At 39.4% G+C, this 23,934-nt stretch overlaps 1 protein-coding gene across 16 annotated transcripts in view; it reads left to right on the top strand.

Moving 5' to 3' along the window:
• The window catches only part of FREM1 (FRAS1 related extracellular matrix 1), a 175,383-nt gene that overhangs the window by 106,793 nt on the left and 44,656 nt on the right, over window positions 1-23,934 (top strand). For 12 of the 16 annotated variants that reach the window (XM_031654249.1, XM_031654248.1, XM_031654247.1 and 9 more), the window contains 5 exons: window positions 459-681; window positions 4,719-4,863; window positions 9,284-9,425; window positions 13,007-13,202; window positions 17,792-18,056. In XM_031654249.1, coding sequence (XP_031510109.1) covers window positions 459-681; window positions 4,719-4,863; window positions 9,284-9,425; window positions 13,007-13,202; window positions 17,792-18,056 — 971 coding nt within the window. Of the gene's footprint in view, window positions 1-458; window positions 682-4,718; window positions 4,864-9,283; window positions 9,426-13,006; window positions 13,203-17,791; window positions 18,057-23,934 lie in introns of those variants that run through there. The other 4 variants (XM_031654255.1, XM_031654256.1, XM_009188745.3 and 1 more) reach the window with 4 other exon arrangements.

Here is a 23,934-nt window from a genome sequence, read left to right as displayed (position 1 = left end):
AGATATTTGTGTCACTTATAAAGCAGATGGAAACATAAGACTTGTAGAAGCAAGGAGATCCATGAGGATTGATTTATGAAGGTGAAGGTACTAGATTCAGCTTTACGACTGAACTTTTCCATGACTTCTTGAAAGCAAACAGCGTCCTGGTTGCTTTTTTACCTGACCTTTGACTTATGAACAATACATACTTTAAAAATTATATGCCCTTTGTCCTTCATGGAAATGAACAAAGTGCTTTGAAATCTTCAGAAAAAAATGTAAGGGACATTTTTCTTTTACATTGTTTCTTTTACATTCCTATTAAACCAGCAATTTCTTTTTAGGACTCATCCTATACAAATCTCATATAAAATTTGAAGTAGGATATATTCAAATGATTTCTTTTGAGCAGTTTTCGAAAGAAAGACAAGTTGTCTTTCACACGTTGTTGACTTTTCTGATGTGCTCTTGCTCAGGTGTGTGAGGGTCAGATGAAAGAGCTGGACTCTTCCGTCATCAGCGCTGTGGACCTGGACATTCCCCAGGATCTCCTGCTGTTCAGCATCACTCAAAAGCCACGCCATGGCCTCCTCATCAATACGGGGTTTAGCAAAGACTTCCCTGAGAATGAGCAGCCAGCCAACCCTGAGCGGAAACATGCACCTGTTCACAGCTTTTCCATGGAACTCCTCAAGACTGGTATAGCATGTTCCACTTCCATGCATTTGTCATTGTTGATTGAATAATTTAACCAATACTTATATGTGAAATCTAAAAAGGTCAAACTGATATAAGCAGAGAGTAGAATGGTGGTTACTAGAGGCTGAGGGTGGGAGGATTGGGGAGATGTTGGTTAAAAGATATGAAATTTCAGTTAGACAGGAGGAGTAAGTTCAAGAGATTTATTGTACAGCATAGTTACTATAGTTAACAATATATTGCATACTTGAAAATTCCTAAGACAGTAGATTTTAAGAGTTCTCACCAATCAAAAAAAATGAGTATGAGAAGTAATGCATATGTTAATTAGCTTTATTTAACCATTCCACAATGTGACCGGGCCTGGTGGCTCATGCCTGTAATCCCAACACTTTGGGAGACCAAGACAGGTGGATCACTTGAGGTCAGGAATTTGACACCAGCCTGGTCAACATGGTGAAACCTTGTCTCTACTAAAAATACAAAAATTAGCTGAGTGTGATGGTGCACTTCTGTAATCCCAGCACCTCAGGGGACTGAGACACGAGAATCGCTTGAGCCTGGGAGGCAGAAGTTGCAGTGAGCCGAGATCATGCCACTGCACTCCAGACTTACAGCCTGGGCAACAGAGTGAGACTCTGTCAAAAAACAAACAAACAAAAAACCCCCGAATAAACCCATTTCACAATGTATACATATGCATCAAAACACCCAGTTATATATCATAAATATATACAATGTTTATTTGCCAATTAAAAAAGTAAAAATTTAAAAATAATTTAACCTGGAGAAGTTAATAATAAATCACAGAAATAGGGGGTGAAGAAATAGCATTTACCTACTTTATTCATTTGTCCCTCAAGGGCTGTCTCTAGGCCTGGATTATTGTAGGACAGGAAGCCCTAGGTAGAGGTAATAGGTAATTGGAAAGGCAACAACATGCTTTCTTTCACTTTTAGGCTACCATTAAATATGATATTTGAGTTTTTTTATATTTTCACTCAAACATTTAATGCTATAATAAAAAAAAATCCTTTTTAAAACTATTGAGATCATGAAACTACATTTTAAGAGATTGGTCTGCCAGAATTTCCACAGTTGAAACAAATATAGAACCACATATAATAATGCTTATTATTCTCTGAGGGGATAATTTGCTCTTTAGAGAAATGGCACATTGCATAGCAGCCTGAATTATTTTTTAATTACTCTTTTAAAAAATAATCAATCTTACCCCATTTTTCTTTTTTTTTTTTTTTTTTTTTTTTTTTTTTTTTTGAGACGGAGTCTCGCTCTGTCGCCCGGGCTGGAGTGCAGTGGCCGGATCTCAGCTCACTGCAAGCTCCGCCTCCCGGGTTCACGCCATTCTCCTGCCTCAGCCTCCCGAGTGGCTGGGACTACAGGCGCCCGCCACCTCGCCCGGCTAGTTTTTTGTATTTTTAGTAGAGACGGGGTTTCACGGTATTAGCCAGGATGGTCTCGATCTCCTGACCTCGTGATCCGCCCGTCTCGGCCTCCCAAAGTGCTGGGATTACAGGCTGGAGCCACCGCGCCCGGCCAATCTTATCCCATTTTTCATTTATGAAAATACTTTTAAAAATTTGAGAAAAGTGTGCAGTTCCTGAATTACTGCTTCCTCCCATTCTCCTTCCTTAACGTTTTCTTTTCCCAGCCGGTAAGGTCCTTCCCGCTCCTTTGACAGGCTAGCCAAGGCTGTGCCTTCAGAACGCACCTTTCTGTTAACCTCCACTTGAGCCCCACCTAAGGCCTCCAAACCATTCCTTCTCTGTGCTTGCTTAATTTTAGCACTTGCTTAACGTTTTTCCAACTGTCTTTCAGTTATTTCTTTCCCCAACTAGTGTGTAAGCTTTCTGCCCCAAAGGTTTTTTTGTAATTGTTGCAAAAATCATCTCAGGTTTAAATTTAAAAAGTGCATTTATGTATTTCTCAGCTTTTATCAATTGCAAAGAGATACATTCTAGGGCATAAATGATGATATTACCAAATGAAAAACCACATGCTACAAATAATAGAATACATTGTTTACATTTTTTTTCAAATTTCACCAAGGAAAAAATAATAATACAAATTTTACTCTCAAGAAAGTTAATTTTTAAACATTTGTTGGTTATTATCCAGTTATGTAAGAATTGTATGATCATTGTGTGCAGTTTGAACACAGTCATTTTGAAGAAAAAATAAAAACTTCCTACATAAAAATTAGTATTTGGGTTAATATTTTGGTTACTTTCTCAGAAATTAGATTTTCACCTCTATTTTATCTGTGGTTCATTTATGGCTACATTTTTAAAAAACTTTAGCGTGTTGTCATAAACATCCCCCTAGACAAATATACAACATTTTAAAAACTCTTCCCATGTTATATAATCTGTTTTTCTTCTTACTTTTTTTTTTTTTCTGGAAACAGGGTCTTGTACTATCACTTAGGCTGGATTGTGGTTGTGCAATAACAGTTCACTCCAGTCTCGACTTCCAGGGCTCAAGTGATCCTCCTACCTCAGCCTCCCAACTAGCTGGGACTACAGGCACAAGTCACCACACATAGCACTGGCTGATTAAAAACATTTTTGGTAGAGACAGGGTCTCCCTGTGTTGTCCAGGCTGGTCTTGAACTCCTGGGCTCAAGTGATTTTCCTGTGTTGGCCTTCCAAAGTGCTGGGATTACAGGAGTGGGTGGCCATAACTGGCCTCTTCTTACTTTTAAAATATTGAGGCCAGGAGCGGTGGCATATACCTGTAATCCCAGCACTTTGGGCGGCCGAGATGGGTGGATCACTTGAGGTCAGGAGTTTGAGACCAGCCTGGCCAACATGGCAAAACCCAGTCTCTACTAAAAATACAGAAATTAGCCAGGCTTGGTCACACTTGTCTGTAACCCCAGCTACTTGGGAGGCTGAGGCATGAGAATCGCTTGAACCCAGGAGGTAGATGTTGCAGTGAGCCAAGATCATGTCACTGCGCTCCAGCCTGGGTGACAGAGTGAGAGTGTGTCACAAAAAAATTATCATTATTATTGAAAATGTAGCTGTTGATAATTACATTATAAAATCATCATATAGACTTACTATGCTGTACTTTTTTAAAAGAGATGACTTTGTCACCCAGGCTTGAGTGAAGTGGGGTGATTATAGCTCACTGCAGCCTCAAATTCCTGGGATCAAGCACTCCTCCCTGCCTGAGCCTCTTGAGCAGCTATGACTACAGGCATCACCTAGCTAGTGTTTCAAAGAAAATTCTTTTAAAGACAAGGTCTCATTATGTTGTCCAAACTGACCTCAAACTCCTGGCCTCAAGCGATCCTCCCACTTGAGCCCCCACAAGTTGTTAGGACTACAGGCGCTCACCACTGTACTGGCTCCTGTGCTACAATTTTATACAACTATCTCCCATTTTAAAATATCCAGATAGTTTTCCCTTTCTTGGTATTAAAAGTTATATTTCAGTAAACATTTTATATAAATCTGCGTGCACATCTCCTAGTATTTTAGTAGCTTTGAAGTAAGTTTTGAAAATGTGAAATGTTAGGCTTCCGATTTTACTCTTTTTTGAGGCTGTTTTGGCTGTTCTGAGTCTCTTGCATTTCCACTTAAATGTTAGGTAGGCTTTAAAAAAATAGTTACATTTTTCATGTTTAAGTTGTGATCTATTAAGAATTCATTTTGATGATTGGCTCGAGGTAGGGATATAACTCTATAATTTTCCCCAAGTAATTAACTTTCTCAGTTTTATTTAAATACCTTGTACCTTTGTTTATATAGTTTATTTAAAAATATATTCTTTCCTAACTCATTTTAAATAACACCCTTAATCAAATACTAAATTATTTAAACAAAAAGTCTTTAACAGGTTAAGAAGGCACTCTTTTACTTCATAAAACAAGTTTAATTTCACCCTACTGCACTGATAAATGAACTCTTGCTAATACCCCTGCCTTGAAAATTAAGACGTTATCTGTGACATATGTCATGATGGTTTAATCATAAGGAATATTTACTTACTTTTTTTCCTTCTTCCAGGAATGAGGTTGACATACGTGCATGATGACTCAGAGAGCCTTGCTGATGATTTTACAATCCAGTTGTCAGATGGGAAACATAAGATACTTAAAACCATTTCAGTAGAGGTCACCCCAGTTAATGATGAAAAACCAATGCTGAGCAAGTAAGCTACCTGAAAAGAGTTCCTTTCAGATTTCTATACAATTCTGTGAAATCTACAATACTAGGTACAGATGTGGTGTATGTCTCCCAAAGAAGCAAGTCTTCGCTAGCTCCTATCACAGCTTGCCCCTGCCACTCAGGCATGAGGAGCCTTTAGTGCAAATGTTAGTTAAGATAACCTCTTCTTAACAATCAGCCCTTTAATTACTTTTCTTCTAAACATATTAATTGGTTGTAAAGAATAAGAATGAGTGAACACACGGCATGGAATGAACAGTCTGCTAAACATATAAATACATGCACATACACAAACATGACTGCACACCTACCAAAGTGCAATTAATATATAGATTGAACTAAAGTCTAATAACATTAACTGCAGGCAGTCCTTACAACAGATTTGCTGAAACTTGTAACTAAGTGTGGCTGAGGGAAATAAATCAACCCACTTCTTTCATTATCTTGGTACTTTTTTGTCCACCAGTTCTCTACTGTGTTCCATATGGGTCAACACCCCCTCCCACCTCACATCGAAATGATCATTTTCTAAAATTTTGAGCAATATTATTAATTGTAAACTTTCTCGGTATCTCTCTGTATTAGTCTGTTCTCACACGGCTGTAAGGACATACCCAAGACTGAGTAACTTATAAATAAAAGAGGTTTAATTTACTCACAGCTCTGTAGGGACTGGGAGGCCTCAGGAAACTTACAATCATGGCGGAAGAGGAAGCAAACACATCTTTCTTTACATGGCAGCAGAAGAGAGAAAAACAAGTGCCCAGTAAAGGGGAAAGCCCCTTATAAAACCATCAGATCTTGTAAGAACTAACTCACTATCATGAGAACAGGATGGGGGAATCTGCCCCCATGATTCAATCATCTCTACCTCGCCCTCCCACGACACATGGAGATTATGGGAACTACAATCAAGATGAGATTCGGGTGGGGACACAGTCAAATCATATCACTCTCTCTGTAACTGCTCAGAGTTTGATCATAGGGTACAAAGTACTCATCAATTCTGTTTCTATAGCCCCAGCCATTTCTTTTACAATTGACAGATGTACAGAACTCTACGCAGTCTACAGAACTGAACAGAGTTTTGGGGGACTCTTCTCTAGAGCTAGGAGTAAAAAAGCATCTGGTTCTTGGAACCTCCTTGATGACTTCACCTCTTTATTCAACAGTGCAGCAGTAAGAGGCATGTTATAGTCTGGGTTTTTATCAGGGAGTGAATAACTTCCTGAAAGCACCCAAACCCCTCAGATCTCCTCCACTCTGCAGAAAGGAGGGCCTCAAACAAGTCCCTTCCTTATCTACCACATATCCTGCTGGTCCCTATGAGCCACTGATAAGGTCCTTAAAAAGTATTGTGGGAAATACTGATGATAGATTTTTGGAGGGTTGCATCTCATACATCAGTCTGACTAAAAATATGCACCAAAAAATTTCTATTTTCTTATTTCTTAGCTAATATGTTGGGTTGGTATAGCCTTGATTTATAAATATGAAAATATGAAGGCTGTCACAGTATTACAGTACCTCCTTTTTGATGATCTCATTTTAAGAGATAGGGAGGTGAAAGCTGGCAGGGTGAGGGCCCCGGGGCATCCACTGGAGACGGGTAAAAGCTGGCATTTATTAAGTGCTTACTGTAGGACAGACACTATATTAGATTCTTTCGTATATATTATTTCATTAAATCCTCACCAAAATTGTGGAAAATACATGTTACCATCCTCACTGAGGAAAACAGACCAGAGAGGTAAAAGAGCTTACACTAGGCACCCACTCAACTCCATTTGACTCCAAAGGCCATGCTGTTGTTACTAAACTCACTGGAATAGCTACATCTACAGAATCATCAAATCTCTTTCAAACCTGCTTCAGAAACCCTCCCTTTTCTGTGCTTCCTCTTTCCTTGTCTCCTGTGGATAGGAAGTAATGTACTCTCTTTCTCTTCCATGTGTGTCCTTGGGCATATCACCTCTTTCCTTCTCCCGGAAATTGCTCCATTATTTTTTCCTCCAGTATCTTCAGTCTCTCCCTTTTCATTTCTTCTGTTAACAAGACAGAGGGATAAGGATTGTGGTTAAGAGAGCAAATGCTGGAGTCAGATTGACTCAGTTCAGCCACTTACCAACAGTGTGATCTTGAACATGTTGTTTAACCTCTCTCAATCTTTCTGTTAACCTCTCTGTAAATGAGGATAATAGTGGTATCCTCTTACTAGGATTGTTACAAGGATTAAATAAAATATGTAAACATGCTTGAAAGACTACTACATGGTAAGTGCTCCTAAGTGTTATTGTTATTATTACAAGCAGATATCCTAATTGTAAAAATACAAAGACAAGCTAGTCCCCCATTCATTTCACTGAATTTTTTGGAAGTTTTTGGAAGAGTAGTTTGTGCTTGCTTCTTCCATTTCTGCCCACTTTCTCCAATCTCCACTTTATTACCTCTTTCCTTCTTTTTTTTTTTTTTTTTTTTTTTTTTGAGACGGAGTCTCGCTCTCTGTTGCCCAGGAGTGCAGTGGCACGATCTTGGCTCGCTGCAAGCTCTGCCTCCCAGGTTCACGCCATTCTCCTGCCTCAGCCTCCCAAAGTGCTGGGATTACAGGTGTGAGCCCCTGTGCCTGGCCCAATCTCCACTTTATTAAAGATGCTCCCTTAAAAGTTACTCTTGGCTTTCCTGCCAAGTCTAATGGCTCTTCTAACCTTCCTGGACTCTTTGAGAGCATGTAACACCATTTCTTTGCTATTCCTTTTAGCTACTGTAGAGGATGCTTTGGGTCCTGCAGGTCACAGCCCCTCAGCCGATCTCTGATTCTGGTCCTGATCGTGGTGGAATGTGCCATGTCAGTGTCCCACCTCAGGTGTCCACAGTGCCTTACTCTACTTTTCTGCCTCAGGGCTTTCATGCAGCCCATGTCCAGGCTCAGCGGAGAGCACTCTGGGGACAGCCTTTAACCTTGGGAGCTAGTAGATAAGATAAATGCTCCAGCTTCCTGTCCATCAGGAGCACAATTTGAATTGCATGTATGTGGTTCCTCAAGATACCCAGCAGGATTGAGCCCCAATTCCCCATAGCAGTAAAACACCCTTTGTTGCCTTTTTCTCTTTCCCTTTCTCTCCTACTCCCTCTCTCCTGCCTCCTGGAATCACTTCACAAATAAATTACCGTCCTTGTCCTAGGGTCCCTTTAAGGTAACCTAGATTATGACACACCTTGTCCTCTCTCGGCTTCCAGACATTGAATTCTGACACTGAATTCCAAAAATTTCATTCTGACCAGAAATTTAATTCTGAATTCTTCCTACCAAACTCTTCATCTTCTTAATCATATTGGCTTCCTGTTTTGATTAATCTATCTAACCGCTAATCTCCATAAGCCCTCAACCAACTGATTGCTTAGCTTTTTGGAATAATGGGATTCCCATTCTCTAGTAAAGAGATGTGCAGAAGTCACCTCCCACTGCGAGGGAAGCAAGATATTCACCCTGAGTGAAAGTTGTTGGAACTGAGGTGTTCAGGTTTTGGCATCTCTGCAGAGGAGCGGAACACTGTTGATGCCAGTTGCTGGTTCTCAAATGTCCTTTATCTGAATCCAGAGAAATTCAGGCATCCTGATTTTTCTCAGAAACTAAGCTGTAAAGTTGGACAGAGTTAGGCTTCATGAGTAGACCACAACTGAGAGCTAGAAACACTGGTGGAAAGAGATCCCTATCTCACTTTGGCGAGACCAGGGACAATGGCCATAGAGGCTGTGAAGGCTGCAGCTCCGCACAGTAAAGGACCTGCAGAAACCACAGCAGCGGCTCTGCCCCAGCCTACTGTTCGAGAAGACAGGAGCTGACCTGGCATCTGTAACACTGGGAAAAGATGAATCTGCAACAAGAACACATACTGCCCAGAACATTACTTAGAAGAGGAAGAGTAATTTAGAGAGTCCTAGATTACCTCAGAATGGCATATCATCAATGGCACTGGGACATCTGTAGGCCAGTCATTGAATCTCTTTAATTGAGTTTCTGTCTGTAAAGTTAGAACACTCATACCTAGCCCTCTTACTTCATGGAGCTGTTGTGAGTATAAAATGAAATACTGGAAATAAGATCATTTTATAGAATAAATTATAACTTACAAAATTGTAAAGTTCGGTACATGTAATCAATTAGAAGTGCCTAATTACCTCTTCCCACATTCATTAGGGCTGACCCATTGTCTTTTGAGACCTTCATGTGTGAGGGCAGAGAGCCTGTTTCATGCCTCTCACTAGTCATCTTCAGTGCTTTGAATATTCAATATCATTCCTTAATTGTTGAAGATTGGGAACTGTGATAGTCAATATAAGTGTCCCCTACTAAAGGAATATCTTCTATTTTTATATCAACCCAGACATTTTTCTTTTTACAGGAAGGCTGAAATTGCAATGAATATGGGTGGAACTCGTATTATTTCCAGTGCTATTCTTTCAGCCATAGATGAAGACTCGCCCAGGGAGAAGATTTACTATGTATTTGAAAGGCTTCCCCAAAATGGGCAACTTCAGTTTAAGGTTAGTGACTTTTTACTTTTATTTTTCAAAACTAATGTAGCAGGTATAAATCTCAATATATACATTTCAGTGATGGGATTTATTCTCTGATAGCTATGTATTTGCCCAGAAGTAGAAAATTTAATTTTACTAGTTCAGGGTGAATTCATGCTGTTCTAAAGTTTCTTTGTCAACATGGGGTAAATTCAACAAGTATTAAGATTCTTCATTGCTCCCTCTCCTGTGGGATTATCCCTAAATTCTGAGGGAGGGAATTACTGGGGTAAAGCAAGCTGTCTGCTTTCTGAGGATAATCCAGGATCTCTTGTGGTATCTTCATTTCTACCAGATTTTTCACTTGTGATTCATGTAACTTTCCTCTTTAGCATCCATCATCTCAATTATAAAACTCCTTCAAGTCTACAGTCTCTCTTGTTCTCTCAGTCTCTCTGTGTGTGTGTGTGTGTATTTCAGCTAAATTCTAGATCATTCTCAGGAAAATGAAAACTTTCATTATTTTTTCATGACAATCAGGTCCAGGGAAACTTGGAGGGCTGCCTCTAGCTCCTCTGGCCCTAATGGTCTCTGTTAAAACATTATCTGAATCCCAGCACTTTGAGAGGCTGAGGCGGGCAGATCACAAGGTCAGGAGATCAAGACCATCCTGGCAAACATGGTGAAACCCCATCTCTACTAAAATACAAAAATTAGCTGGGTGTGGCAGCGTGCACCTGTATTCCCAGCTACTCACTACTCCGGAGGCTGAGGCATGAGAACTACTTGAACCCGGGAGGCAAAGGTTGCAGTGAGCTGAGATTGTGCCACTGCACTCCAGCCTGGGTGACAGAGCGAGACCCCATCTTAAAAAACAAAACAACAGCAACAAAAAAACATTATCTGAGTATTATCACCTCCTGCCTTCTCAATGATTTGCCACAGTGAGCATCTTTCTTTCCTTCTGCTTCTCACCTTCATCCCTGAGCAAGGACAATCCTTATGTCTTCTCCAGGGAGACTACTTACTCCACAAACCGTATACCAAATTGTTCTGTATTCTATCTGACATGAACTTAAAAGCTGAAAGGTCAGTGTCTTCGTCCCACTGTAGTCGCAGCTCCCCTTGCAGCACCAGAGCCCTTATTGTTTAGTTTCAGATGGGCAAAGTCTTGGACCAAAAAGGCAGTGTGGGAGAAAACTTCATGTGGGAGTCATCCCATCCCGCTAGCATAACAGATTTTAACAACTGCCAAACTTGAATCCCATGAACTGCATGACACCATAAATTAACATTCCTGGAACTGTGTATGTTCTCAAAATTAGATGCTTTAATGGAAAGCAAATAAGCATGGAAACAATAAAGGGATACTAGGGGTAGGGTCACCTGGGTTTTACTGCTAACCCAATAGCTTGCTTTGTGGTTTGATAAAATGTCCTTGTTTCACTTTAGGCCTAGAATAGCAAAATTTCAGTCTGATTCATACTGTGTGCATGATGTCCAAGGATCAGCCCAACGTGAATTACATAGATCAGTCACCTGAGAAGGTCAGTTGAGTAATCAGTCCAAATGTTTATTTCAATGGTGGATTAAGACTAGCAACCACAACCACCAACCGTCCCCAATGCAATTATTTGATGGAATGCTTAACTTTACATATAATGGAGGCACAGTCCTAGAAAAGCAGCAAGAATTCATTCTATGTGGAACAGCTTGATTGTCGTAGATTGTAGGCACCATAGAGAATCAGAGTGAAGAGCAATCACTGATTTAAATTGAGGTACAGCTGTGTCCTTATTTCATTTCAAAGAGTAATGAAGCAGAAATGCAGTGAAAGCTCACACATTTGGGTGGCTTGGGAACGGAACTGTTTTGGATATGTGAAAATGCAGATGGGTCCAGGTTCCCAGTATGGCTCCACACAGTTATCTCCCAGCTCCCTAGCAGTTCTTCGAGTCTTTCCAAGACCAAGGACCAGCACTCCAGCCCTCCTGGAGTCTCCCAAGCATTCTTGTTTTCTTGTTGACTTCTCTTAGTTTTCCCCATCTTGAATCTGACTTTTATTTTCTTTCTATTTCTGGGTCTTCAAATGATTCTATTAAGTCAATCTAACATTTTGGAGTGCAAGTAAGGAATTACATGGAGACAAGAGAGAGGAAAATATGTCTTCTTCTGTGCTTACTTCCTTAGACAAGATTAGAAAAGGGAAAATGTGAAATAGAATTGCAGGCTTTCCCGTTTAAAACCTGAAAGAGTCTGTTTTAAAAATTATATTGGCAAATAGATCTTATGGAAAGAAACACTAGCTTAATTATTATGATGTAATTAACTTCCATCCAGTGAGCATGAGGGCAGAACATAAGTCTACAAATATCAGGTGGATAAACGTATTAAAGAGAAAGAAACGTTATCAAGTAGAATGACATAAAGGCAAGTGGTAGCACAATGGGAAGAGAGGAGGACAAAGCTCTTTTGCCAGGAACTGGGAGTCTGTGGAATCTGGAAATCTGTGTTCTATCTGACATGAACTTAAAAGATGAAAGATTAGTGTCTTCATTCCACCGCAGTCCCACCTCCCCTTGCTGTACCAGAACCCTTATTGTTTAGGTTCAAATGGGCAAAGTCTGAGACCAAAGTATCAAGGGGAATAAAAAGTAAATGATTTACATTTCTGTTTTAGACTCTTAAATTAGACAGTAAAACCACAAGATAATATCATATAATAAATGTTAAGATGACTTTTTAAAAAATTATATCTAATGACTTTTTATGAGCCATTCCCAGGGAAAGCTGTGTATCATAAATGAATAATAATAGGATTATTAATAAGTTAATAAAGATTTATGATTACATTTTTCTACTACTCTCAGTTCTTAGCCACCCCCCTCAGCATAAGAACCTTTTAAATTCAAAATGCCATAATTTCTGCATCAAGCTCCCTACAGAATATATGCTTAAATAATGTTGGCTTTTAGAAGATTCTGATAAAAATAATATATGATATTTGCAGTTCATATTTTTTGATGACTTAGGATATAAATGTAGGGAGTGATAGTGATCCCCATCATTTTCTTTCTTTACTAAGGCTGGAAACATACTGGGGAGTAAATGCATCTGTTCTATTTTTGTTTTGTCTGCTTCAGATAAGCCTAGTAATGAGTCATTATTGAAAAAATGTATTTGATATGAAAAAATGTATTTGATTAGTTGAACAATGAAAAGAACTAAAAAATGGAAACTCTAAAAGAAACACATTTAATTTCTAAAGAATCCATTCCAAGAGCTCGATTACCCACCTGCTCTCATTAATTGGAATATTTAATCAGCTATGATTGCTTATGATAAATACCTTGGAAGTAACAATGCTGTTGTATTGTTTGACTTTGTCTGAAACCCTTTGGTTGAAGCCAGTGTTTTTCCAAGTTCTCAAATTATTCTAATATATTTCTTTGAAAAGAAAAAAGTCAGGTAGAATGGCAAAAAGTAATCTGGAATTTCCCTGAAATATTATTTGTATTGGAGGTTTTTAGGGGATACAGAAAATGTCCACTAACATACTTTGGGTGGGGGGGAACCATGAGCAGCTGACTAACTCTGGCTCCTTCCAGATAGGGAGGGACTGGGTTCCTCTCTCCCCCGGCATGAAGTGTACTCAGGAGGAAGTGGATCTGAACTTGCTGAGATACACACACACTGGGGCAATGGATTCCCAGAATCGAGATAGCTTCACCTTCTACCTTTGGGATGGCGACAACAGGTCCCCTGCTCTTGACTGTCAAATCACCATCAAGGACATGGAAAAAGGTAAAAAGCGTGTCTACCAAGGTTTACTGGGATCAACTTTGCTAACTGGTATAAGTATTCCACATTTGTTTCTTTCTCTCTCTTTCCCTCCCTTCTTTCCTTTTTTCCTGCCACTCTTCATCTTTGAAATTCTATCATTTATGTTTAGATCCTTTGGCTTCTCACCTGCTTTGCCTGGGACCTATGAGGTTCACAGAAGTAGCCAATCCATTCATTATTTTTTAAAGTTTATTGGAAATTCAGCTTTGCATACAATATGGCTATACAGGCTACTTTAACTGTTAGGTTTTTTTTTTTTTTTTTTGCTTTAAGTAAAATTTTACCTAATTGATGTGTAACTCTAGTTTTATCTTCAGGAAGTGATCTATCACTGGAAAATGGAGTTTCAAAGGAAAAGTACTTCTCAATAAACGAAAAATATATTTTAAAATTTAAAAACAATAAAGATAAACTTTGTCATTAGAAAGGCTGGAAGTTGTTGCTTCTTTCACTTTGAAAGTGCTAACATATACTTTTTAGGGACAGGGAAAGACACTATAAGATAAGCTTCTTGTGAGTTAATTAAGCAGAATGAGTTGTATACATGGTGAATGGGGGAGAGTTAAATGGTAGATGGAGGAGAGTTTTTTTAAAAAGCTCAGCAAGGAAGAGTAGAAGCTCTTGATACCCAACTGTTACTACCCTGTAATTTTGCTTCAGCTTATGTGAGGATCATATCTCATTCATCTGTGTTATCCCAGGATCTAGATAGTCCCAGGATGAAGCATAATCTTAGATCCTCAGTACATGCTTAGTTGACTGAATGCTTCTCTTTTTTGCCTTAGCTGCCAGGAAGCTCAAAGGTAAATTGAATGCTTAAATGCAATAATAAAAAAAAAATCTTGCTTTTTGTGTGGCAGAATTATAATTGCTCTAAAGTTTTAAAAAATTAATTCAGTTTGATCTTGAGGTGTTTACTTTGAGCTATATAATAATATATTTTATTTGCTTATTTCCTGGTTGTAAATGTGTTCCTTAAAAAAGTCTAATAAGTGACTTCAGATAAGCTAGATGTTACTGTACACATTTATTTCTCCCTGCAAAACAACTATGTTCATCATAAATATATATCCAGGCAAAATGTAATACAAGTAATATATTAGGGCAGACAACTAGTATATCAGAGTAGGCCACCTTCTCATTGGCTCAGCACAACACAGTTTTACAGTGATATAGGAGAGCTCTGTTCCACATAGTCATCTAGGAACTCTTTATATCTAGACATTCCCTTACTCTGAAGGCCTTAGAGTCACTCAGGAAGTGAGATATGGAAGAAAATTAGGGGATGTCATGCACTAGGTGTGAAGGTTGTGTACCTCTCTTGTACACATTCCAGTGGCTGAATCACAGTCACATGCCACATTAAGAGAGGCTGGGCAATAGAAACTTTAGCTTTGCACCCAAGAAGAAAGGAAATAAAGTTGGCCATTGCATTGCCAGACTGTGCTGCAATTGACATGTGATTATTTTCTAAAAGGATTTTTGAAAACGTATACCAAGTAGACACATTATCCTATTAATATTTTCAGTTCAAAATTTTTCTTCTTTGTTTCCTCTTACAAAGTGGTGTTTTGTCACTGTACAGTTTTTTTGTTTTGTTTTGTTTTGTTTTTTTACTTAACATGAGTTTTTGCAGGTTGCTGCATAACTTTGTAGCCATAATTGTTTATCTCTAAACAAGACTGTACTGAAGAGTTAGATTTAATCACAACCTTAAAATTGAGCATTTGGCTGTTTCCATTTGGGAGCTATTATAAATAACATTAAGCTTCCCAATTGCTGTGTTGCTGTGTCTTCTGATTTGCACAGTGGCAGAAATGATGTTGAGATCTTTCAGATAAGTTTAGGAGGACATTGTCTATAGTTGACTCTAACCTATACTCTGCCCTTACAGTGCTGAAAAATTGCATCAAGGCAAGAGCCGGTTGCTCTTCCTCCCCTCAGGTCCATTTCCTGCTCCTGGTGAAACCTCTCCTGGGTGCTTTTTGTTTCCCCCACCTAATTCATTCTTCTTACTTCCTTGACGTATTCATCTTGCTTCTCTCTGTAGCATCTGTGGCTAAGGTTTTGACTTAAATTTAGAATGGTCTTTGATTCTGTGTAGGACTGAAGTTGCATAGCATTTTGAGATAAAAGCATAGTATATGAAAAGACCAATTTAGTAATCTGAAACAGTGTTTTCCAATCAAGGCACTATTGACATTTTGGGATGGAGGATTCTTTGTTGCAGGAGACTCCCTTGTGCATTGCAAAATGTTTAGCAGCGTCCCAGGCCTCTGCCCTCTAGAAGCCAGTAGCAACTCCCAGTTATGACAACCAAAAATGTCTCCAGACATTGCCAAATGTCCCTTGGGGAGCAAAATTGCTTGTCATTGGGAACCACTGGTTAAAATTGTACCACTTTGATGGTTTATTTGTATTTCTTATTTCCTCATGAGACTGAATATCTTTAAAAAAAATTTTTGGGGCCGGGCGCGGTGGCTCAAGCCTGTAATCCCAGCACTTTGGGAGGCCGAGGCGGGCGGATCACGAGGTCAGGAGATCGAGACCATCCTGGCTAACATGGTGAAACCCCGTCTCTACTAAAAATACAAAAAACTAGCCGGGCGTGGTGGCGGGCGCCTGTAGTCCCAGCTACTCGGAGGCTGAGGCAGGAGAATGGCCTGAACCTGGGAGGCGGAGCTTGCAGTGAGCCGAGATCGCGCCACTGCACTCCAGCCTGGGTGACACAGCGCGAGACTCCGTCTCAAAAAAAAAAAAAAAAAAAAAAAAATTTTTGGCCACTATGTTTTTAAATTCAGAAATGGCTTGGCATTTACATCACGTGTTTTTCTTTTTGGATAGTCACCCTTTTAGTATTAGTTCACAAGAGCTCCCTAGATATTAAAAACATGGAACAAAATAATGCAGTGTCTAAGAGCCTGTGCTCTGGACTCAGATGGCTTGAGTACAAATTCTCACTCAATGTTTTATTAATAGTGTGACCATAAGCAGATAAGTCAGCATTTCTATACCTTAGCTTCCTCATTTATAATCTGGGGATATGATAAGACAATACCTCACAAGAACGTTCTGTACCTGACACAGAGTAGAAGCTCTGTATTTGAGATATGATCACTTTGTAATGGGCCTCAGGTGAACAAAATTCAATTATAATCCCTAGTTTGTGAAACTGCATCATTGGTCCATGTGTGACCCACTTCTACCTTCCTCAGTCATACATTTAAAAAAAAATAGTGGTAAATTACGCATTATACAAAATGTACCATCTTAACAATTTTTAAGTGTACCAGTTCATAGTGTTAAATATATTCATGTTGTTGTCCATCCAATCTCCAGAATTTTTTCATCTCAGAAAACTAAAAGTCTATACCCGTTAAATAATGATTCCTCACCTCCCCCTCCCTGGCAACCATTGTTCTATGTTCTGTCTCTATGAGTTTTACTACTCTAGGTACTCCATGTAAGTGGAATCATATAGTATATATCTTTACATGACTGGCTTACTTCACTTAGCATAATGTCCTCAAGGTTCATGCATGTTGTAGCATGTGCCAGGACTCCCTTTCCTTTTAAGGCTGAGTGGTATTACAGTGTATGTATATGCCACATTTTGTTTATCTACTCATCTGTTGAGAGGCACTTGAGTTGTTTGCATCTCTTGGCTATTGTGAGCAATCCTGATATGAATATGGTTGTATAAATATACATTTAAAAAATATATCATGAACATTTGTGCAACTACCACACAATTGAAGGACTGGAATATTAATAATAGACATCTTCCTACCTTCTCCAGAAAAAAATATGGTTCTAAATTTTGTATTATTTTCTTACTTTTATCGTTTTCTCAGCTTGCTCATATAACTAATGAATGTTAATATACTACATCTGTGTCGTTCCATGTAGCTGTAGTTCATTCATTTGACTACTGCATGAAATTCAGTTGTATGAATAGAACACAGTTTGTGTATACATTCACTTTTCGCAAAGGCATTTGGGTTGTGTGTAATGCTTTCAATTACAGACAGTACTGCAATGACCATTTGGGTGCATGTCTCCAAGGGTAGCAGGGCAAGTGTTTTTTTGAAGTACATAGCTGGGGTGGAATTGCTGAGTCAAGGCATATGTGAACATTCGACTCTTTACAAAATAATGCCAAATCTTGTACCAATTTACAGTCTTCCCAAAATTGTATGCATGACTCTCTTGATCTATGTCTTCTTCAACACTTTGTACAGTCAGGCTTCTACATCCTTGCCAATCAAAAAGTTATGACATGACAATTTATCATGATATTTGTATTTCCATAATTACTAATGAGCTTGAGCATTTGAAAATATCCTTACTGGCCATGTGAATTTCTTCTTCTGTGAAATATCTGCTCATGTCTTTTGGTTAATTATTTTTATTCATAATAGTTATATAAACCTTTCTATGTCATATTAATTTTGATTTTTGCACAGTTTTGGCCTTTGTCTTCAGCCTTTGCCTTGGACACAATATATTTTTTGATACGATTCTTGACCATAACCTCTTATGTCATGTAGGTGATATTGTCATCCTTACAAAACCACTCGTGGTGTCTAAAGGTGACAGAGGTTTCTTAACAACCACCACTCTCCTGGCTGTGGATGGAACAGACAAGCCTGAGGAACTGCTCTATGTCATTACCTCCCCTCCACAATATGGTCAGGTCGAATATGTTCACTATCCTGGAGTTCCCATTACAAGCTTCAGCCAAATGGATATAGCGGGGCAGACCGTTTGCTATGTGCACAAGAGCAAGGTGACTGTCTCCAGTGACAGATTCAGGTGAGCCCCATGGAAATTTTTCAAACCCCTTCTTTGGATTAATACTTACAGAAAAGGAGATCTGTTAATATGCTTCACTATAGTAACCATTTTACAAAATATGTGTATCTTACAACATCACGCTGTATACCTTAAATATATAGAATGAAATTTGTTTTTTTAAACAAAGGATAGAAAAGGAGAAAAAAATGAGTCATTTTTCAGCTCTGGTGCAGCTGTGTTTTTCTTTTACTGCCTTGTTGTATGTAAGGTGAAGACACACAATTAAAATGACAGCAGCAAAGCAAGAAATTCGGGCCTGTTATCAAAAAATAAACACAGTAAACAGATCTTTATGCAAGTTCTGCTACGAGGAGAAATGTGAAAAGCTGAGGCTCCCAGCTAAAGATAGACCTGGAAAAGTAATTTCCCTCTTTTTGGAGTATGTTTTTCTGTCTGACGAAAAGGCATTTATTAGTAAACATTTGGCATAAGCAGACACTGCCTTTTGACACAACGTGTTCTGGTAACTATATCATAAATCATGTTGTCATAAAGTAGATCATATTTCCCCACAGAAACAATGTTATAATTGGGGGCTGCGCACCTGTTCCAGAATTCTGTATCAAATAAATCATTGGAATGAATAACAATCTGGTGAAAAGGCAAAGATACAACATTAATGAAAATCTACATTCATTTAAAATATGGAAATTTGTTTCAAGTCACATAAAGCAAGAGCAACTCTAGAAGATCTATAATCTCGCAGCTCTCAAAGCTGGCTGAACCTGAGGTCCTGGTGAGAAACACAGATCCCCAGGCCGGGCATGAGGACTGGGAAATGTTGGACTTTGAGCGAACCATTGTGCACAATCCAGTTTTGAGTTTTTGTCAATTCAGAAGGAGGCCTGGAGAGCATTGGTTTGTCTATTGTACACCCACACTTTTGGCTCCTGGTGTAATTTTCACCATGTCACAATACAGTCTTCTAAAGAGCACTATAAAATAACATAAACGGAGCATACTCCTATATTATTCAATAGGTTCCCATAAACTATCAAGTATCACTGTTACACCCATGTTCAAATATCACTGTCCTCTATCTTACTTTTACCTATCTAAATTCAATATGTCTGCTCTGATAAACACTGGTTAAATGTCAGTAAAGAGGATGCTGCTCACCTTTTTAGCATTAAAATGATTTTTGAAAGCTGATTTGGATAATCCAACAAAACAAAACAAAAAGTCTCAGAAAGTTGGAACTAATCTCTTATTTTTTTCTCTTGATAAATGTCCTTTAACAAGCAGGTAATCATTTAATTGATCAATATTTTAACTAGTTCAGTCTTTGAGTGTTGCTAAGCATTCACTAAAACGTGAGATGTGGGGATTCCTTTTCAAGCTGGCTCTTTTGTTTGAGAGGTGGGGTAGTGAAGTTAAGATACAGGCTTGGGGGCAAGAACTACGTGAGTGACTCACAACTCTGTGACCTTCATCAGGTTACACAACCTCCTGTGCTCTTGTTTCCTCTTCTGTGAAATGGAATGATACTCATAGCACCTGCCTCACAAGGTTGTGGGAGGTTTATATGAGCTTATGCATGTAAAGTATTAGTAGAACAACACCTGGTGCATAGGAAGAACTAAGTAAGTGTTAGCTACTACTATTATTGTCATTGTTGTTGTCATTATGTTCTTTCCTTGACGACCTTCTTACTTCCAATCTTTAAAACACCAAGTATGATCTTGAAGGAGGAAAGGAGTTACCAAGAGGAGCAATGATTGTTCATTTTTTCCTGTTTGCTAATGGAGGCTGGGTGCTTCTTGGCTTAATACGTTAGTATCAGATCCAGGGCTTTTAATTTTACATGCATTTCTGGAACTTCTAGCTTCTTTCCTTTCCTGCTTCCCTCTGTCAATGCCTACAGGACAGTCTGCTGAAGACATTAGTGACTGTCTTGAAGAAACCAGTGACCTTGCTGGAGAACACAGGACTGAATGCATAAAGATATTGAGAAATGAAGGTTAGATATTAATCGAATGGTGAGAATAAAAAACAAAACCTCCGTATGTAAGGATTGGCAATACTGTAAAAATTTCCTAATTTGCATCTAGAAAAAGTCTTATTAGATGGCATTTTAGAAATCATTTATCCCAGGAATTTCTACATTTCTAGATCCTCAGATAATTGCCAGAGAGAACTACAAAATGCATATTCTTGGGCCTTACCCCAGAGAGGCAACTTTGGTAAGTCCAGTCTCAGGCCCAGAAATCTGTATTTTTGAAAGATATCTTCAGGTAATTCTAATGCAATCAGGACTAGCCATCAACGGTCTGGTCCAGTCTGTTGTTCTGAATATGTTCTGAGGAGCCTCAAGAATTTATGGAAGTTGAGGCTGGGGTGGTGACTCACGCCTGTAATCCCAGTACTTTAGGAGGCAAGGCGGGTGGATCACCTGAGGTCAGGAGTTCGAGACCAGTCTGGTCAACATGGTGAAACCCTGTCTCTAGTAAAAATACAAAAAATTAGCTGGGAGTGGTGCGGGTGCCTGTAATCCCAGCTACTCAGGAGGCTGAGGCAGGAGAATCGCTTAAGCCCGGGAGGCAGTAGTTGCAGTGAACCAAGATGGCGCCACTGCACTCCAGCCTGGGCAACAAGAGTGAAACTCCATCTTAAAAAAAAAAAAAAAAAAGAATTTATAGAAGCCTTTTTAGGGCCTCCCAGAGATTGAGGTTCTGGGGCCTTCAGCCCCATGTACTGATGGAACTTAGGTATGTGTGTTGTGTGTGAGTGTGTGAGTGTTGACACTAAAAACAATACTATAAATACTGTAAAACTAAATATAAGAAAGCAAATTTTTTGTGCTTGCTAATATTCAGTTTTTAGTAGTTAAAAGGTTTCCTTTTAACCAAATACATTGATTCAAGTTAAAAATTGAATTGATAGAAAGCAAACTAGTAAATAATAAGAGTACACATAGTACAGGCATATGACAAAAATATGATGTCAATTACTCAAGATTAGGAAACAAGGTTTTAGGGAGAAAATAAACAACAAAGGCTGAAAAGCACTGATTTGGTCCAATCCCTTATTTACACATAGGAAATCTAGCATTGCCTGAACACCTGCAATGCACCAGAGAATGTCCTGGACTCTTTTTTGTACGTTATTTTTCTTAAGCCTTATGCCATCACCTTGCGAGAGATGCAGTAGTGTTCCCATTTTACACATGAGAAAACCAAGGTTCCAAGAGGCAAAGGAAGTCACCTAAACTGATATAACTGAGTATCACTGCTGAATTTGGGGCTCAGAGCTCATTTCCAGTGGAAGGTTCTTTCCATTATACCTCGTTGTACCAAAAATTTGTGGAGAATATGCATTTGTGCGAAGGAACCTCCTCAATGTGTCATTCTGATATTTGGCCACCAGTTTTACATATTTATAATGGAAGAGCCTAGCATCTGCCCAAGACCCGAATTTTAATCTTGTCATTTCACTAACCCAATCACGGACTGCTATGTTGTTTGTCAAGTGGCGCTAAACCAAAGCTGAAAGCCTGTTTTAATGAAAGTGTGATCATAGTGCTTTTTAAAAATTAAATATATGCAACCAATCTAATCACCTAAATTTATGTTGCTTGCTGTTAAATTTGGCAAGGAATTTGGCTGGGTAGAAGAGATAAATTCTGTGGCAGAGGATTTTCCCCCTTCCCTTTTTAATGTAAGCTATGGCAGCATTAATTAAATGGGGGAGTTTAATAGTCAGATTTTACCTTCTGCAAAAATATTTTGTGAATCATAAATTTCTCCTGCATTGTTTGGTGCTGCTGGCCTGGAAGAAAGATTTGGCAGCATGTTCTAGGACAGATGACACCGAGTGATTAGCAAGCTGACTTCAGCTGCTGGCAGCCGGGTACTAAAAGAACATGCTAATGTCCTCCATTTTGACATGCCGGCTGGACTTTTTTTTTTTTTTTTTTTTTTCTGAGGAGCTGGCGCTATTTATGATTCCATTTTTATCTCTTAAATGCCATGACAGATGGCAGCTTCTTCAGCCAACTCTATTGCCAGGCAATGCAGAAAGCTTGAAAGCACCGTGGTAATGGTGAAATCAGACCAGGCAGGCACCCCAGTCAAATCTGAGAGTCATTCCCCAAATTTCATGAGAACAGTGGTCATCCTGGTTGCATCTCTTCTCAGGGGGATGTAATAAGGGAAATTAAACAAAATGGACCCACAGAAGGCCTGCTACCACCAACTTCTTCACCTCAGAATGGATACCAGCATAGCAATGGCTTTATGGTTTTAAACCTTGAGAATATATTTGGAGGATTTAGGGGAGGGGATATTTGGAAGACCATCTGATCGGTCAGCTTTTCCAGACACGAACAGCACTGACCTTGTTTGACTTGTTCTGCTAGCTTTATTTTGACCGGGAACTCAACTGTAACCATTCACTCTGTCCCTCTCTCTGATGATGCCTCTCTGCCTGTGAGTAGTTTGCACTGTTACTTGTGAAAGTGGAATGATGTGTTTGATCCAGTCATGTTTAGAAATTGCATCATTTTCACCCCTGGCTTATTAGCTTTAGGTCAGCACAGACAGCTGCCTTGGTGTCCCAGATGGGAGCACTGGCCTCAGAAAACATATTTCTTACTCTTCTGTGGTCTGTGGCCCGCGTGCCCTCACTCCCATCTGTCTGATGGCAGGCTGCCTGTTTCCAACGTGGGCAGATCGCGATCATCCAGCAGGGAGGGGTTTGAGATGGACAGCCTGGATCATAAGACAACTTCAGTGACCTCACAGAGGCCATGCACACATCGAGTAGATGTGGCTGTCCTGAGATGAGCTTTGAGGACCTCGTCAAGCATTTTTGCAATTCAGTCTCCAGAGAGGAAAGTCAGAATTAGATATTCAAGATGGCTACCTCTGATGGAGTCCCTGGCACTCACTCAAGCTTACATTTGGCTTTGTTGCTCCTGGTCCCATCTCTCCCCTTCTTTCTTCCTTCTCTGCTGATATTTGACAAACTTTTAATAGTGCACAATGTCTATAGCTCTACAATTAATGCTAATGCTAAAAATACACATCCTTTGGCTTACATTTACGCTAACGTACCAATGGCTGATTTAACCCTCTCCACAGAGCACATTTGATATAGGGATCTGGTAAGGAATAGAGAGCCAGTTTATTTGTGAAACAGAGTAGAATGAGAGGTGTGAAACATATTTCTGGAGGGGGAAAATGGGAAAAAGGGAACTTGGAGGCACTGAGGGAGCACCTAGCCTCCTTCTTATTTTATCGTGGGTGAGATGATAGGATCTGGGGGGAATATGAAAAAGTAACAGAAAAACAATAGAATAAAGGCATAACTCTGTTCTCAGGCTCTGCCTGAGAAATAAAGCATAATTTTATACCTAAAAATGTGTATCAATTTACTTTTGAAACTGTGAAGGTGACTAAGTAAAAAGTTTGAAGAACAGACATATTTTTCTAGGTTCCTTTATTTTCTTTTTTTAAAATTATTTTTCTTTTTTTAAGATGAGGTTTTGCCATGTTGCCCAGGCTGGTCTCAAACTCCTGAGCTCGAGTGCTCCGCCCACCCCAGCCTCCCAGAGTGTCCGGACTATAGGCGTGTGCCATGGTGCCTGGCCTCTTTTCCTTTCCTTTCTCTTCTTTTCTCTTCTTTTTGTTTCGTTTCATTTCTTTTCTTTCTTTCTTTCTTTCTTTCTTTTTTTTTGGGGGGGACAGGGTCTCTCTCTGTTGCCCAGGCTGGAGTGTGGTGGCACGTTCATGGCTCACTGTAGCCTCGACCTCCCAGGATGAAGTGATCCTCCTAACTCAGCCTCCCTAGTAGCTGGAGCTACAGGCACACACCACCACACCCAGCTAAATTTTGT

The sequence above is a fragment of the Papio anubis genome, chromosome 13 (genome assembly GCF_008728515.1).
Source record: "Papio anubis isolate 15944 chromosome 13, Panubis1.0, whole genome shotgun sequence".
Taxonomy (NCBI): Eukaryota; Metazoa; Chordata; class Mammalia; order Primates; family Cercopithecidae; genus Papio; species Papio anubis.
Note: the sequence above shows the minus strand (reverse complement) of the source record. Positions and strands in the feature narration are given on the sequence as shown.